The sequence below is a fragment of the Scardinius erythrophthalmus genome (assembly GCF_964197995.2).
Source record: "Scardinius erythrophthalmus genome assembly, chromosome: 18".
NCBI lineage: Eukaryota > Metazoa > Chordata > Actinopteri > Cypriniformes > Leuciscidae > Scardinius > Scardinius erythrophthalmus.
Window position 1 is genome coordinate 16,588,628 of NC_138238.1, and position 19,331 is coordinate 16,607,958.

The 19,331-nt window shown below is 37.3% G+C and overlaps 1 protein-coding gene across 2 annotated transcripts in view; it reads right to left on the reverse strand.

The window, feature by feature from the left end:
• Positions 1 to 19,331, reverse strand: part of ca10a (carbonic anhydrase Xa) — a 190,229-nt gene that overhangs the window by 17,247 nt on the left and 153,651 nt on the right. For both annotated transcript variants that reach the window (XM_081392295.1, XM_081392296.1), the window contains one exon: positions 3,998 to 4,183. In XM_081392295.1, the coding sequence (XP_081248421.1) occupies positions 3,998 to 4,183 (186 nt within the window). The remainder of the gene's footprint in view (positions 1 to 3,997; positions 4,184 to 19,331) is intronic.

A 19,331-nucleotide genomic window follows, 5' to 3' on the forward strand; every position in this document is an offset into this window, starting at 1 on the left:
CTTGAGAAAGACCAATTATTGTAAAATAACTTTTTCTAATGGAAAAAAGGGTCCCCTCCAAGTTCGTATTTAACTACAGAACACTGTTAACAATTTAGGACCGTTTCTGGGAACAGCTTCGTACATCTTTTTAGTCAGAAGTGATCAATTCTTTACCAAGCCCTGTTTAGCCTGCTGTGTTTTTTTTAAAGAAATAAATTAAAAACTGTGGCTGATCGTAATTATGAAATATGCAAAAGGGGGAGCCAGGGAGTGACAGATCGTCTATAAACTTAATCAAGTGTGGAGGAACGCGATTACAGAATGAATGTTAATTTGATTAGATTTTTTAGGGGAGGGAAGCCAGTTCTTTCTCTAAACTCTTTAAGCAAAGAGAGTTTAAAGGATAGTCTGAAGCGATTGAATGCCAAACTTTAATACACAGTCAGCTGACATTATAGCCTTTCTAAGAAGTTGCATTATACGTGTGAAAAGCTGAGGTGCTCATCTCACTGCATCTGTTGGTTCTGTGAAATCTGCAGATGGTGGAGAGGTGTCGAACATTAGCAGGAAATGTTCAGTGCATCTTTGCACACAGACGGATCTGTCAGAGCGAGAGAGGAGAGCTGTCTCTGCTTCGATGGGAGACGGCTTATGCCTCTGGTGGGCCCCCTGACAAGCTCTTTATTGTCTGATAGCTGGCTTAGGCCTACCATCGGCGAAATATGAAGACAGCAAGTCGATAGCAAAAAGAGGGGTGGACAGCGCTAACAGGGCAAATGAAAAGCAGTCGTCTGGAACCACCATCTAATAGTGGATGCGCTCAAAGCAAATAAACGGAAAGCCTGGGAGGACGGAGAACAGTCCTTATTTAACTACATTAAGATGTCCTGTGAAGGAGCATGTAGCCAGTGAAACCTGACCGACTGCAGCTCAGCTAACTTTACCGGTAGCAATGCAGTGTTTTAGCATGTTTTTTAGTAGGATGGGACAGAGAGGGCTGTTATGCAATTTTGGTGGAAGTTTGATGGTTTCCAATTTTATGCGGCACTTTTTAGATGGCACTTTGCTATATTTAGGACATATGAAAATGGGATTTTACTGAGCAAATATACGGTGGCATCTAAGCACTGAACAGTGATGATAATTTGTTATTTTGCAACCATTGATAATTAGAAATTAATGAAAGGGTGAGAAGGGGATCTAAAACAGAAGTGTGGGCTATTAGACAATTCTGCAAATCACCAAATATGGTGTTTATTTATTAGTTCAAAGAAACACAGAAAAATGTAAGGCATGAACATTAAATAGACTTTATATATCTGCAAAAACATCCGAGACGTTAATTTAGAAAGAACATTATATCTGCATAGCTTTACATGCATGTCTTATTAAATGTAGATTATGCCAGGATTCAGCCAAGAATATAATACTATGTGGTAATAAAATGTATCACTGCATAATGTTATTTTATGCAATTGTGATGTATTTGGAAAGTTCACCCAGCTTTTTTTTTTTTTTTTTCATCATTTACTAACCTAAGTGGGGTCCAAAACCATATTGGACTTCATTGGCTTTCATTGTATCGAACAACATGAGAGTGAGTAAATGACGACTTTAAATCTTTGGGTGAACTATCGCTTTAATCTAGAAATGACGGCTAAAATGCTGAACACATGTACTGTATTCTCCCAGAATGATTACAAGGTTTATTGATAGTCACTGAAGCATGTGAAATGGAAACAGACACATATTAAATCTTTGTGGAAAGCTTTCCAGTTGTTTGCATGCAACTAATAGTATCTAAAATGGAGTACAAAACAAGTTGTTTTGTTTTTTCCAAGGGGAAATAAAGAATGGAGGGAAACAACCTGTGCAGGTTTTTTTTTTAAGCGAGGTTTCTGAGAAACACCTTGAATATTTTAACACTCATTTCATCAATGGTGTTTCATTTTCAGCTTGTGAGTAAGACTGGCCATATCGGATCTGGGAGAATGAGGCATGTATTAACTCAAAGGTGTTGCAATGCATCTGCAGTGAATCAACTTCCTTGTGGGTGCTGTGAGCATCAGTCAAACATAATCTTTTATTACTAGAGAACAAATGAGAGAAGAGGAAGGCAGACGTGTTGAATGTTACAGAGACAGACATCCAAATAAAGGTTAAAATCTTGGCTGCATTTGAATGCAAAATGAATGTTTGGCATTTTAAGTTGTAAGATTCTTCCTCTCCTTTCTCTTTTCAAGAACAGACATGGGCTCATTTGGTTTAATTTACAATCTCAGACAGGTTTTTAAACCGAGCTATTCCTGAGCATGAAGAAGAGTGTTCCCAAAGGCTCTTTCATAAACGCCATTTTCTTGAGAATTTTTAGTCACCTGGTATTTTTGTACACAACAGCAACAAACCTAGCTGCACATTGATAATGCTTGTTAAATTTCATTTAAATTTTAATCGTGGCAACAAACAGGGTCTGTGTACCTTCTGGTAATTAGATTTTCTACTTGAAAACAGAAAAACAAGACTTGAGGTTTTTCGAATTTTTGGTTCATGGGTAAAAAAACCGCCCCTTTAGTCAACCCTCTCCAGTCTTCTGTATGGTATACGCAAGCGAGCCAAGCTTTTTCACGAGATTCCTGCAGCTTTGTCGTGTACAACTGCTAGCGGCGCTTACAAGCCAAAAAAAATCTAGATTTTCTAGGATGATGCATGTTATTTGCAAATCGGTTTACTTTATTCATAACCAATAAAATGCCATTTGGCTTTATGCGATTAAACCAATATTGAGGAAAAATGTATTCATTTTATTTTCAAAAGGTCTATTTAAGAAAAACCTCAGATGCAGCATGCTTTCACTCGCTATTACAAGCAGAATTAATATTTTTTAATAATAACTGTGTTTCATGGGGAAAACCCAACCCCACACAAAAATAACTAATATTATTCATAATAAAACTTTACTTAAGTTTTCATCGTAATAATTAGTCTACTGCAGTGTCTTAAGGCCCAATTGGGCTGTACTTTGGAAATTATGAACTGAAGCGAGATCATATTAATGCCTTTACTGTCACTATTCCAGATCATTTAAAGTTCTGCATTGATTCAGTCTTTCACGTAGGATATAGTTTGGGAAAAGGCCATCTAGTTAGTCTGGCTATCACCAGACCAAGCTCAATCTTTTAAGATTGAACATTAGTCTGGGGAGTCTGCTCTGTATTTTCTACTGCACAAGAGGCGTGATCAACGGGCATAGTTCAAATGACTCTGTACGCAATTGGATAGTCCTTCAACCAATCAGACCAACAGTCCGGGTGACGTACTTTGCAGCGAAAACTCCAGGCAGGAAACGTGTCAACAAACGTGTTGGTTTGGAGCATTGATCAACGGTTTGCAGAAGCAGCAATTATAATCATTAATTACTGAGGATTTGCCTGTCAAGCTCACACTTAGTTTGTTGCCACACAAATCGTTGGTCTTATTACCCTCAAAGGGAAATGTCAGGACTTCACTGACTGGTGACTTTATCAAATGACGGAGGCCGTAGTGCAGTACATGTCAAATGTACACAGCGAGTGTAATTGAGATGCTTTTTTCCATTGGTATTGCTCTGTTAGTGGGAGACTACTTATATTGGAGAATGAGAACAGTAAGTCATCAGCAATACAGTTAGGACTATTTCTGCCAAAAATACAGATTTTGTTTTTTTAGTATGTTAAGATATATTGTTCAGCAGGGTGCAAACATTACTGTATCATAATCTGATGCAAACCATGTTAAACATTTCATGAAATGCGTGCTCTGAGGCACTTTGTAACTATTTGTCGATGCATAAAAACCTACGCCATTTGCTTTCAGCGTACACCCGCTGTTGACCTACGAGGCCTGCTGTCTTTACACATTTCTCTTAGATTGTGACCTTAAAAGATCAATAGACTGCCAAATACTACCAGCTACTGGCGCTTTACAGATGATCTGTATCCCACTCATGACGCAAGACTAACAGGAATCAGAAGCTCACCTCCCCAGAGAAAGCCTGGCCGTTGAGGAGATGCTCAGAGCCCTGTCCGTCCTCACTGCCAAAGTGCAACCTGATCTCCTCCAGACGATTGCTGTACGTCATTGGTCCACCCGAGATGTTCACCAGGTGCTCTTTGTCCAATCGGAGAGATACATGGCGACCAGTGTTGTACATCGTCCCTCCCACCTTTAGAAAAAAACAGATATGGTTAAAAAAAATAATAATAATTCAACAAAGAATTAAAACAAGACCTACTCATCAAATAAATGAAAAGAAAAGACCAATGGCATGTCCAGATTTTTTACTGAGGCTACACCTGGGGCACAGACTCATTCAAGGGTGGCTTCTCTGATTTATAATGTGCTTGTCTTAGAAAAGGTTATGTGCTAAATGAGCTAGAAAGGGTGGTAAGTTAAAGCCAGATGGCAACCAGCTGCATATTAACTGCTATTTGTTGGCTTTAGAAAAAAATAACAACATGCTTTCCACTCTAATTAAACCAAAAAGACTGTATCTGGTTTAAGTATGAACGCCAAGCCTCTGATTTGGGAGATGGGATAAATTTGGGGAGAACCTGAGTTTGCTGATCAAATTTTAGGGCTGGCTAGAGCCATCCCAGAACACCCATGTGGACACGTCACTAAGATATTTCTGATACATATCCCAGGTGTTGATTTTTATTAAAACTAACAGATTTCAACTATTTGTTATAAGGAGGACACATTAAAATGTCTTAAACTTTTTATACAGATTATATTGCTTATCCATTGTCCTAGACCCAGACATTCAATCTTAAAATATGAAAATACATCATAAAAACACCAATTATTACATATTTTAAACTATCATGAAATCGTTTCAATATTTTTGTTGAAATTTGTTTCTAATAAAAAAAAAAAATCCCTCATAATTTCTAGCCTGACTATGTCAGACTTCGTACTTCCGCTCAATTTCAGTTCGCTTCTGTACTCAGTCTGAGATAGTGACCGCTTTCCCCGTTTTCCTCCGGCCTCAAAACAGCCGGCCAATCAACGAACAGAGGGCGGACTGAGAGCCGTGACGTAGACGCTGATTGTACCGTGGATGCGTAGATTTACTTCACATAATCTGCAAAAGTCGTTCACAGCCATGTTCACTCATGTTTGTTTTCGCATCATACATGTGTTTACAGTGGATATAACCCCCGCTTTTCTAATATGCCATGCCAGACTCTGTCTACGAAGCAAAGCGAAGTAGCAAAGTTTGGTATTACCAGGCTACATAATTTCCACCACATCCAACAATTTTGCCCATAAATCTTTCCTGCAGAGTTTGTGTACCCTTTTATGAAGCTAAATCATACTAATATTTTATTGTGTGTCATTTACAATCAAGCTGTAGTGATGTAACGATCACCAGTGAGAGTGCCCTGAATTACTATCAGAGGACACACCAACCCGGACAATCACCACACATCCACAGACTCCATTCCCCATAATCCTTTGTCCAGACTAATCAGCCATGATCACATCAACCTGTATGTCATTACCTTGTTTAGCTCACCCCATATAAGCCTGATTTTCACATTCATTTCCTGAAAAGTCTTGTCTAGTGTTTCTACTGCTGTTTGTGTATTCCTGTCGTTGTTCTCCAGTCTCCTGCCTTCTCTTTGTGGATTTTTCCTTTGTTCCTGGATTATTTCGCGTTTATGTTTGTCTATTAAAACTTGTGGTTGCATGTGGATTCCCTCTCTGCCTCGTCCCTTCTTACGTGTTACAAGTGACAGTTTGAAAATATAATTTAATTGTGTATTTAATATACATAAAATGCAAGCTTTAAAAATTGTAGTGTGTAAGACAAAGGAGTCTTCCATTTTATTCTACAAAGATATTTAAAATGTAATTTCCATCAATTCATTTCCACTCCATGCTAATGAAAGCATGATAAGTGTGTTTTAAGAGAAAAGTCTACAGGGCCAACAGTGCCTATAACTGAAGTAACACCTCTACATCGAATCGTTTTACTGACAAACAGATAGTGGTCTGTAATTAAATTATATTCTCATTCTCGATGATACTGTAACATGTAAAAACTCAATTGGAAGGAAAGAAGCTGGTGTGACAGATGGAAGAATGAAAACAAAAGAAGTGTGTCCTTAGAGCCGAAGAGAGTGAGAATCTTCTCGGAATCGATTAGATCTGAGGCTTTAAGAAGAGAGCACGGAGATACAAAAACCACGGATCGCAATCTTTATCAGCGTATCTGCTTATTTATTTATATTCAGGAGTTGTTCCAAAGTGAGCCATTGAAATTCCAAACACAATGCTAGAAAGGCTTCCATGGCTCTTATCTTCCCTTTTCTTTTTTGCCTCTTTCTTTCATTCTTTCATTCTCTCCTCTTACGACTTTGCCTTCAAAATTATTTTCCCTCGCCAAATTCCCAAAGAAAGAGGCCTGCCCACACATTGTAAATATTTTATAGAACCTCTGAAAAAGCAATGATTTGTGTAGGGTAGAAAGAAGAGGTGAGGAAGAGAGGGGGAGAGGGGGAGAGGGGGGGGGAGGAATGGGAGGCGCAAAGACCATCCTTGAGAAAAAGGTGAGTAAAGACAGTATAGCCACACTCAAAGGATCTGCACAGTTACCTCTGGGTGCTGTACTCGTCTGAGAAAAGGGCAAGACATTTGAAAAACCCTGAAGAGGTCATTTCTCAATGATTATTCATGAACTAGAGATGGCAAAGTGAGAAAAACGAAAAAAAAAAAAGACTCCCTGCCTGTCGCACATGCTGAACTGAGATGTTTCTGCTACTATCCAACAACAGCGCCGAATGGACCTCAGTTAGATGTTTTTATTTCTTCCAAAATTGTCCATTTGTCCATTATTGATGGCCAGTCTATGCTGACCATCTTTGTAACACTGTATGGATGTTTTATTTGAGAGATATATGTGGGGGTGTATTCACTTGCAATGTACTACCCAAATGATTTCAAATATCAGATGGAAAAACACTACACAGCTCCCATAGCAAGACCAGTACAGATGTTACCGGAGGGTATAAAGATCCTCACATGGAGCACGTACTCGAATTTCTTGACTTCATGCACTGCGATTCTTATAAACATTAGTCTGTGTATTGTTTCATCTCGGCATTTTAATTTTCCCAAATGCGTTGAGCTGTTTCACCTCATAATTTGTATTAATGTATTCAAAATCATGCTAGTAAATGCTCTGCTGCACTTTAATTTGTTGATCCAACAATTTTAGGAATGACACATCGCATTGCTCTGACAACAACTGCAAAACACCACAGCATTTTGAATTAAACTAAGCTGATGTGGCAATATACTTGACATCTGTAGATGTACCAACACAGGAGTTAATTACATTTCAAAATACATCAAAATAGAAAACAGTACCTCTGTGTAATATTTTAATTTGACATGTATTAGTTTTTTTTTTTTTTTTTGTTGTTGTTTTTAGTGTTTAATCAAATAAATGCAGTCTTGCTGGGCACGAGAAACTTTTTTCAAAATCTTACCAGTCTACAGTATGTGTGCGTGTACTGTATGTAAATATCAAATTACATAACAGCTCTAAAGCTTTCCTTCTGGACTGCTCTGCAGCAATAACTAGCTATTCCAATGTGTAAAGATCACATAAGCATGGGTTGAATCTATGAAACATTGTTTCCAATAGCTTAAAGCCAAAAGGCCAGTTTTTAGATGCTGCTAATACTCTCTGGTCAGGTAATCATGATTGCATGCTTTGAAATTAATATCATGAACACTTTTATAATGTACCAGTGAGACAGCAATGAAATAAAGAAATTAGAGAGCACATGCTCTGTTAAGGGGATTGGCATTATGAGATTCTGTAAGGATTTGAAAGGCTGATATCAGGATGAAAAGGATGTAAACCAATTTATTTCACAGTCTCCAATGTACTGTACTGTTCGGTCAGTATAAGTGATCACTCACTTCACTCGTCTTTCAGCAACATTGTAGAAATTACAGCATTACAGGGAAGATGGTTTAGCTATATTTGAATGACTTTATAAGTCTGGTAAAATTCGGTGTTTATTAAAGCATCTAATTTTTAACAAACAAAATATTTTATACAAAATATTTTAACCGTTTTAATTTAATTGTTAATACTTATAAAATGTAATAAGGTATACTATAAAATGTTTGGTATAATAATGAATTACCTAATCAGTTATTTATTTATTTTCATATTTTCTAATGCCAGTGTTATGCCAGAAATAAACTTCCATAGTCACAAATGAAATCCTTGATCCAATCAATCATTGGATGAACTTAAAATCCAACAAACCTCTTGAAGGCCATGAATCACGGTATGAACCAAAAAACAAGCTAACCACAAGTTACTCAATTTCAAATAGTCACTACAGTAACAAGGTTACACTGAAAGTTAGCTACACAAGTTAATTATTGTAAAGTAACTAACTATTTTACACTAACGTTTCTGAATGATGAAATGAACACACATTTTGACAGACCTGCATTTTGATTCAGCCAAAACAAAATTCAATAAAATGAATTGGATGTCTCAATTCTAGAAAGGTTAAAACAACACGCATACTGTCAATAAGTGAGAGAGTAAGATTCCAGAGTTTCTTATGTCGGCCCTTTATTTTGAACTTCTTGTTTTTTAGCCCAGGGCTGTGTCCAAAACCTAAGCCAGCTACCTTTCTGCCCAGTCAGTCAATGCCTAACCAGACAGCTTCTAGACAAGCTTTCCTAGGCACGATAACATCATGTCTAATGATCTAGAACAATTTCAAGTGAGTGTTAATTACCAAGTGGATATTTAGTGGCTACAATGCTCCACACTCCAGAAGTGGAGTCATAAGTGGATTTTTTTTTTTGTTCACATTTCTAAGTACATTTTCTCCTTTCTTCAGACAGTTAATTCATTCCACCAATCAAGCATGCACAGGATTGTGGGATATCACAGGAAGCACACATTACATTCAAAACAGATGACAAGCACAATGTCTTGTTGCCTTCCTACCGCAAGATACGCCAATGTCATGTGTAACGTTCACTGATCACTTGTTTAATCATTCGCTCTTGTGTATTTATACCCTCTCAGGTTTCTCTCGTCTAGCATAGTTCCACAATGTGTTCTGAGAGTTTTGGTGCCATTAGTCTTGCTTTGAACTCTTATCTGATTCTAAATTTAGTACTGCACTTGGGTCCTTCATCACAAGGTCACTCCCTGCACTGGATTGTTGTAAACTCCCAGCAGCTCTTGTGGTTTCAGTTGTAATGAGCAAATTTTAAGGCTGTTTCTGGCACCCTGTGAAGAAAATCAGGCTAAGACCATAATGCATTTATTAAATGACAAGATTTTTTTCTTGCCAACACAGGAGTTAATTACATTTCAAAATATATCAAAATAGGAAACAGTACCTCTGTGTAATATTTAAATTTTACATTTATTAGTTTTTAGTTTTTAATCAAATAAATGTGTGACAAATCAGTGTCACAAATCAGTGACAATATGCTGTTTTTAGTTTTTAATCAAATAAATGCCTCTTCTTTCCTCTTCTCACCTCTTCTTTCTAGGCAGAGCATTTACAACGCTACACTGATAAAAAGAGGAAAAATATTACATACTTCTCAATCTTAACAGAACCTTTTAGTCAAATCAGTGACAAGATGCTGTTTAGTGACACCACACTTAAAAAAAAAAAAAAAAAAAAAAAGGAGTCAAGATTAAGGCAATAAAAGTTACACTGAGCCAGCCAAAAACAACTATCATGAATATTTGAGAAAATAAGGGGCCTGTGTCAGTCTACTCTCTAGTTTAATAGTGAACTTTTCCATTTTTTAGGACTGTCCCATTTGCAAAATCATTCCAGTGCACTGATCCCAAAATATCATAAAATTAAAAATAAATAAATAACTTGCCAGAGATGTCATGATTTCTAAATCATGTCATGAAGTGTAAATGTATAGACAGTCTTTTTTTCTGTCTGATTTTATTTTGTTGTTACTAGTGTGCATGATTTCATCAGTTGTTATAACAAGATTAAAAAGACCCTCGTTGTAGAGGTCTGCTACCCGGGTTCGGGTTAATGTTTAATGAATAGCCTTGGGTTCGGGTCGGGTTCGGTTTTGTAACTTAGAAAAACTATATAGGCTATACATACAGTGAGGAAAATAAGTATTTGAACACCCTGCTATTTTGCAAGTTCTCCCACTTGGAAATCATGGAGGGGTCTGAAATTGTCATCGTAGGTGCATGTCCACTGTGAGAGACATAATCTAAAAAAAAAAAAAATCCAGAAATCACAATATATGATTTTTTAACTATTTATTTGTATGATACAGCTGCAAATAATTATTTGAACACCTGTCTATCAGCTAGAATTCTGACCCTCAAAGACCTGTTAGTCTGCCTTTAAAATGTCCACCACCACTCCATTTACTATCCTAAATTAGATGCACCTGTTTGAGGTCGTTAGCTGCATAAAGACACCTGTCCACCCCATACAATCAGTAAGAATCCAACTACTAACATGGCCAAGACCAAAGAGCTGTCCAAAGACACTAGAGACAAAATTGTACACCTCCACAAGGCTGGAAAGGGCTACGGGGAAATTGCCAAGCAGCTTGGTGAAAAAAGGTCCACTGTTGGAGCAATCATTAGAAAATGGAAGAAGCTAAACATGACTGTCAATCTCCCTCGGACTGGGGCTCCATGCAAGATCTCACCTCGTGGGGTCTCAATGATCCTAAGAAAGGTGAGAAATCAGCCCAGAACTACACGGGAGGAGCTGATCAATGACCTGAAAAGAGCTAGGACCACCGTTTCCAAGGTTACTGTTGGTAATACACTAAGAAGTCATGGTTTGAAATCATGCATGGCACGGAAGGTTCCCCTGCTTAAACCAGCACATGTCAAGGCCCGTCTTAAGTTTGCCAATGACCATTTGGATGATCCAGAGGAGTCCTGGGAGAAAGTCACGTGGTCAGATGAGACCAAAATAGAACTTTTTGGTCATAATTCCACTAAACGTGTTTGGAGGAAGAAGAATGATGAGTACCATCCCAAGAACACCATCCCTACTGTGAAGCATGGGGGTGGTAGCATCATGCTTTGGGGGTGTTTTTCTGCACATGGGACAGGGCGACTGCACTGTATTAAGGAGAGGATGACCGGGGCCATGTATTGCGAGATTTTGGGGAACAACCTCCTTCCCTCAGTTAAAGCATTAGTTAAAAAAATCATATATTGTGATTTCTGGATTTTTTTTTTTTAGATTATGTCTCTCACTGTGGACATGCACCTACGATGACAATTTCAGACCCCTCCATGATTTCTAAGTGGGAGAACTTGCAAAATAGCAGGGTGTTCAAATACTTATTTTCCTCACTGTATAGTTTGCGTGCCGTGTGCTTGGCTGCTTGCTGTGTTGTGATCGTAATTATATGAGCACGCCAAAGAGAGAAAGTAGGCTACGTGCGCAGTTTCAGCTGTCCTCCTCTGATTGCGGTGTTGTGACCGAAATAGCGTGCACGGGAGCACATGCGCAAAAAAGTTTTGTAAAATAATATATATATCATTTTTATTTTATCACATATCATTTTACAAAACTGTTTTGCGCATGTACTCCCGTGCACGCTATTTCAGTCACAACACAATCAGAAGATGGTGCTGAAACAATCAACTCTCAATTCTGTTCTCTTCCTTCATAACTCTTACTGAGAAGGATATGGTTGTGCAACTGCATGAACTTTGTTTTGAAGTTTAATGTTTGAGTTCCAGAGGAATTTGTGACTGTTTCACCTGTTCAACCACATCAAAGTTTCGTAATTAGTAAGTCCGTACTAATATTTACTGTGAGAAACGGACCTCGGGTTCGGGTCGGGCTCGACTTAAAATATAACCGTATAATCGTGATTACATGATAAATGATTTCGGGTACGTGCTGGGTTCGGGCTTAAGTTTAAAGCCCGTGCAGACCTCTACCTCATCGTAATTTTTATTTGTTCATTTATGCATGTCCTGCAGCTTATTAAAAAAATATGAAAGCTATGCATGTAAAAAATAAAATAAAAATTTAATAAAAATGTAGGACAAGCACATATTGCATAACGGTGCTGTACTTTTTTTAACAGCTAAAATGAAAACATAAATACCAGCTATGTTTTATTGTGTAACAGCCCAATTGCAATTATTATTGTCCCAGTGTTTAATGGATCAAGGCCCTTAATAGTCTCCAAATTTATGTTCATTGAATTGACATCATATAGGGAACTAGAGAGCGGAATGAGACACAGTCAAACATATCTGCATTGTTGTCTGCTGAATGTGCCCTCCCTCAGTGTATTACACACTTCCACACACATCCAGACAGACATGCTTGGTCTTTCCGATGTCCTGCCTCAGTTATTTCCACCTCAGAGATCCCTGCCTTCAAATCTGAGCAAGCTAAAAGGAGTTTACAGTTTTCGCCCATGCATCCCTACACATTAATGCAAATTGACCTCTGAGACTCGGTTAAATTTAGAAATGATCTAGTTTCTCAAAATGGTCAGTAATGCCACTGCTCCTAGTTTTAATTGCCAACACGCTGCTAAACGATGGATTACACAGAAGACCCAGCATGCAACCCCATCGCATGTTGCAAAATTTGTTCTGAAATAATCCAGCTAGCACAATTAAATGTGCCTTAAAAGGATCTGCTAGCTGCACTGATTCACCAGACACATCTATCCCCCTTTTAAACAAGTTTCCTTGTCCCTAGCATTTCAAGTCAAGCGTATCAGCTCGCCCCCATTTATTCACTTGATTGTTCTTTTGTATGCTGTTTTGTATTAATTCACCATTAGTTTGCTTGTATGCTGACTGTCAGCTATAGTTACTGTTTTCTGCTACTAGTTTCGGTCCCACTAGAAAGCAATTTTTGTTCAGACCAGTAAAAGAAAAAGTGTGTAATAGAACATACACTTCTTCACACGTTGCACACAAAACAAACAACTTGAACAGTGTAGTCCGATTCGCAAATAAATGGCTTGCATGAACTTTTTAGTGAATCAAAACATACAGTGCAAGCAATGGCTGTGGCAAAATCGCCCCTATACCCTCATTCACTATTCCCTAAATTACTCCACTTATATAGTCCACTTTGTGGGACTGAGTGAGCACACTCAATAACATCTACTATGGCTACAAATGGCTGTGCTCACAAATAATTACCTATTTGAGGGTATGGGGGTGATTTCGGGACACAGCTAATGAAGCTCAATTCCTGAAACAATACATCGAAATGAATTTTTACAGAAACACTGAAAGCAAAATTAAGGTTTTCTAAAGTTCTAAACTAAAGTTTCAGTAATTGGGTAATCAAACTTGATATGCTGTTCAAGGTTTTGTGTTCACAGGTTTTAAACCAGTCAAAGGAAAAATTCTTCAGGAACAAGCCACCTTCAGCCAAACAAATTTCCCATATTGCAGTCAAAAAAAAAAAAAAAAAAAAATAATAATAATAATTATATATATATATATATATATATATATATATATATATATATATATATATATATATATATTTTTTTTTTTTTTTTCTGTCAAGAATATTTTCAGTTGCTGAATTTTTGGTGCATCATTAGTCTCAAACAGCATGTATAATTTACAGCATTAGCAGAGAAAGAATTTAAAATGAAGAGTTTGTGAATTTGAATCGCAATGAATCGAATATCTCCATTGACCTATGTGTTGAGTAAGATATTAGTACAAACAAAATGTCAAAAATGTATGTAAATCATTCAAATTTAAGTAAAACAACTGAGGGGTGCACAACTTAAAATTTCAATGAAAACACATATATATAGTAAGCTTTTGATAAAAACAACTTTGACGGTGCAGCTTGCCAGGCTACAAAATGACTCATTAAGTAGTTAAATTGCAGTCATGCTGTCTTTTTGAACATAGTTACAAGTCCATATTGGCTGTAGGATTGTCTTTCAGTAAGCTGCTTTTGTTCACTGTTTCACATTTATCAAAGTGGGTAAAAGCACAAGCAAAAATATCCCTTCTGCTTTTGCTTCTGCAATGACTGCTTTTGTTACAGAGCTGGTTCAAAGAGTTTAATAATGAGACCCTTCAGAGGAAGAGGAGAGAGGGAAACATGAAGGTCTAGTGGCTGATCAGAAGATGCTGATTCAATAAATAACTCAAAGCCAGGTGTTCCAGATTCAAGGTTCAACTATTATCACGCCAATACGAGTTGCTATAGAAATACACAGGGAAGAAAAACAAGGCACATGCTCACAAGCAGCACATCTGCACTCGGAGTACATTTATCATGCACTATTGTGTTCATGGGAGGATGTGTGGAGCAGAGGCGGGCATTGCAATTAGGCATCCATATATTGTAGCATATCACAAGGAATCTCCCTGAGGATGAAATCTTAAGCTCTTCGATGTCAAATTTATTTTGATTATAATATCAACCTAGATCTAGACATCCATTTAAGGCTCAAATAGAGAAGTTAAAGCCTTCAAAGCTGGTGTTACAACCCCAAAAGGGCAGTTACAATGAAAACATTCAAGTGTACAAGTAACTAAAAACTATGCAGGAAAATCACTGCGGGCTTGTGTACAGTATCAAGGGAGGTAGATGGAGGCGTTGTGTGAACTGATCAAGGTCTGGTCATTTTTATTGCGGATATGAAGCCCTATATGACAAAGACAAGCTTCTCTCACTTCAATGAGCATTTTCTGGAACTTTGACAATCAGAGCCTCGGAGGCAGAGCAGACTGGAGATGAGAGGGAATATGGTGGTGCTCCAATAAATCATACATTACAATTGTTTTATTACAGCAAGGGGTGTTCCTGTCCCTAAATCCCTCTTAATATAATTTTTTATAAAATAGCAACAATACATTTTTGGAATAAATATATTTTTATAAATATGTATTCATATTATTACAAATAATTATTTTGTAACGGTCATTATGCCTGTTTTCCCCAAACATGAATACACATTTTTATATACAAACAAATAGTTCCTATGAAACTATTTGAATATTTGATTAAGTGTATAACAAAAAAAAAGTAAAAAATTGGTGTTTGAAAATGAGTGTTACCAAATAATTAAAACAGTTAACAAGAGTCAATTGCCTTTAACCTTAGACACACAAGAATTCTCAAGCGCAACAATTTAATACAATATAGCCTACCCTTTTTTCCATTCAAAAACAACATTAGATGTGTATATTTCTTTGATTTAAGATATATATATATATATGTGTGTAACTTAGAAATAAGTTTTTACTTTTTTTAAATTGGTCTATATATATTTTTTTATAATTTAATTATATAATTTAATTAAATAATATATTTTTTTATTATAATTATAATATTTGTATTAATTTCCAAAAGAAAGAAATTAGGTAAACTTATTGAAAAAGAAATCAATGCAAAAAACTACTGTAAATGTGTGATCAGAATTAGGCAAATGCAACTTGAAGAGTTGTCCTCAGACAGTGACAATGGCAGCATTTATGTGCACGATTAAGAAGCCACATCTGAACTCCATCTGTTCCTGCTGTGTGCCCGTCGCACCCATGCCAACACAGCCAACCTGACGCCACCCCAGCGCCGTTGACAAATTAACACTTAAACACACCCTTGGCTCGCTCGCAACTGAAGAAAGCCAGAGGGGGAGGAGAGTGGGTGGAAGATTAAATTAAAGAGCAGAGAGGTACTTCGCAGGACTCGGACGAGTTGACACGAGAATCTTGGCCTGGCTATTGACAGTGAAGCCAACTCATTAAGATGCAGGAGCAGAGGTTAGCTGTAAAAACCGATGTCTTGCCACATATCATGGTGAGCCGGGACGGCAGGAACACGTTTACAGTTATAAGTTATTGTGTGCGGCTGCGAGGGGATTGAGAGATGGGATAAGGATGTAGCCTAAAGCTTTTGCTGTTCTGGTAAACCAGCACTCAGACTTCCCCTCGTGAATTCGCTGTCATCGCATGAATAAACAACGTGCAGGTAACACTTCAGGGGACGTCAACGGGTAAATAACCAGTGCTAAGTGGCACAGTTGCTGACTGCTTTCATATAGAGATTTAACAGATGTAATTTCCCAAATATACACACAGTGTGTGGACAGGTGTGGTTAGATTTAAAGTTTTTCACAGCCATGTTTCTCTCTCAGACAAGTCTGTCAAAACTCTTACTGCATTCTAAATACCAAAGAACAGATGTTTGGAAGAGATTCTATATATATATATATATATATATAGAAATTTTGTGAAATATATACATACAGTATATATATAAAAATCCCAACAGCTGTCAAGTTATGGCAAAAAAGTCAAATCACAAGATTTGTATTCTGCATAAAACACATTTGGCAATGAAATTAGAAACAGCGAAGACGGTTTCTGCAGTGCCTGTAGACTTTGTCTGTATTTTTTTAACGTTTGATTTATGTATTTGCCTTGCTGTTCAGATGAGTTCATTCTTCAAGGAACTGCCATTCTTGGCCCGAGGGTCTTTTTTTTTTTTTTAAGGCAGCAATATGTATCGGGGGCTGTTTTGAGTGGGAGAGAGTAGAAGATCTGGAGGGAATTCAGCAGAGGAACATAACAAAACCCATTGCTCTTTGAGCAACTAGCATTTCCTATATTTTCCAAGCTAGCAAAAACAATCAAAATACATTTTTAATCTGCCAGATGATAAATCTTATTGCTTGATGGTGAGAGTTATTAAAACGTACGTAATTATTATTTTCAAGGCAAGGCAGGTAGCTCAACAAAACGATCCAGTATAGTGAATTCAGATTTCCTACCTGTGTTGACATCCCATTAAACAGGAAGTTAGAGATATAAAGCCCTTTTAAGCCATGAGCATGATTTGTTACTTGTTATTGGTAGTCAGAAGTAAGTTGTTTTAGGGGGAGGGACTTTCTATTTCTAGAGAGAATGTTACTGGACAATAATTTTGTGAGCGCAAGATGAATCATCCATGTTATAGTCCATTTTCCTGGAAGAAAATTTAATTTTGAAGAGATCGTTTTGTCAGCGTAAAAACAGCCTCAAACAAGAATGCATAAAACTGCTATTTTAAAACTGCGACTTTAAGCACAGATCTTAGACACTTAGTTGTGTCATATTTTATATATTTCTGTATAAAACAATAAAAATATTAAATAACTTCCACTCAGGTTTATCACTTTTAAAGAGCTCAGAGAAGTTCACGAGTTCAGGCCTCAGTAGATCATGAGACCATGAGGTAGATCAGTTAATTCTTAATATCATTAATTCATCTTTGTCACTAGGATATGTACAGACAACTTTTAAGCTGGCTGTTGTTAAACCTCTTATTAAAAAAACGCAACTTGATCCTAGAGAATTAGTCAATTATAGGCTCACAACCTCACAACTATGTTTCTTTTTAGAAAGAAATGGTATCTGTGAGGATTTTCAGTCCATGTGATTTAGACCATACCATAGTACTGAGACCGCTCTCATTAGAGTTACAAATGATTTGCTCTTATCATCCGACCATCTTTGTATCTCTCTATTAGTGCTACTGGATCTTAGTGCTGCATTTGATACCATCGACCACAACATTCTATTGACTCGAAAATTATGTTGGCATTAGTGGAATTGCACTAGCATGGTTCAAATCATACTTATCTGACCGTTATCAGTTTGTAGCAGTAAACAAAGAAATGTCATATCGATCAAAAGTTCAGTATGGCGTACCACAAGGCTCAGTACTAGGACCTTGGGAGATATCATTAGGAAGCATGGCATTATTTTTCACTGTTATGCTGATGATACTCAGCTCTATATTACTTTGCACCCGACGAAACGCACTAATTCACAAAATTAATGGAATGCATAGCTGATATAAAAATTTGGATGACTAGTAATTTCCTACTACCTAACTCAGAGAAAACAGATTCTAATTATTGGACAAAAAAGTTCCTCACTTAATAACCTAGAATACTGTCTAACACTTGATGGCTGCTCTGTCGAGTCTTCGTCGTCGGTTAGGAACCTGGGTGTGCTCTTTGATACCAATCTTTCATTTTGAAAGTAACGTTTCTAGCATCTGTAAAACCGCATTCTTCCATCTAAAAACATATCTAAATTACGACATGAAAAATGCGGAACAGTTAGTTCATGCGTTCATGACCTCAAGGCTAGATTATTGTAATGCTCTACTGGGTGGTTGCCCTGCACGCTTAATAAACAAAGTCCAGGTGGTCCAAAACACAGCAGCTAGAGTTCTCACTAGAACCAGGAAGTATGATCATATTAGCCCTGTTCTGTCAACACTGCATTGGCTCCCTATTAAACATCGTATACAATTTAAAATATTGCTGATTACTTACAAAGCACTAAATGATTTAGCTCCCCAGTATTTGAGCGAGCTCTTAACGCATTATAGTCCTTCACGTCTATTGCGATCTCAAAATTCTGGCCAGTTGATAATACCTAGAATATCAAAATCGACTGCTGGCGGTAGATCCTTTTCCTATTTAGCACGTAAACATTGGAACAGTCTCCCTAACATTGCCCGGGAAGCAGACACACTCTGTCAGTTTAAATCTAGACTAAAAAACATCTCTTTTACCTGCCATTCACATAGAACATTATACATTTATATTATTAAAATCAGTTAAATGATTATTAGGCTGCATAGATTAGGTCAACTGGAACCGGGGACACTTCCTATAACACACGATGAACTCGTTACATCATGAGAAGAATGGCATCTACGCTAATGTTAGTCTTTCCGTTTATTCCGAGGTTTACTGAAGTCAGCCGGATCCGGGCCGTATCCAGATCAGACGGTGAACCGTCTGGACACTACCACAACACAATCCCTGAAGTGCCAGCCTCATCAGCCCTGTGAAGGCCTCATGGACACCTCAACAAACCCGTCTCCATACCGGCGTGATGACTCCGACCTCCAACCAGATGGACCTGGATAAATATTGTGAATGTTCTAATCCAATCTAACTTGTCACCTGATGGAGTTTTGGTTCCTTGTCACTGTTGCCTTGGCTTTTGGCTTTCTTAGTTGGGGACATTTAATATTCAACAATATTATTGATTATTATTATAATATTAACAATATTATTATTATCTGCCTTACTTCAGGTGGACGATGATGCAATTTTCTTCTAGAAACAAACATTGGTGTATTATTTTCATGTTATCACTGTGAAGCTGCTTTGATACAATCTGTCTTGACATCATGAATAATGAAGCAAACAACACATGCCAAAACTACTTGTGAGTCATTATCTGAATCTTAGTTGGTCTTTAGAGAGTTTTTTTTTTTTTT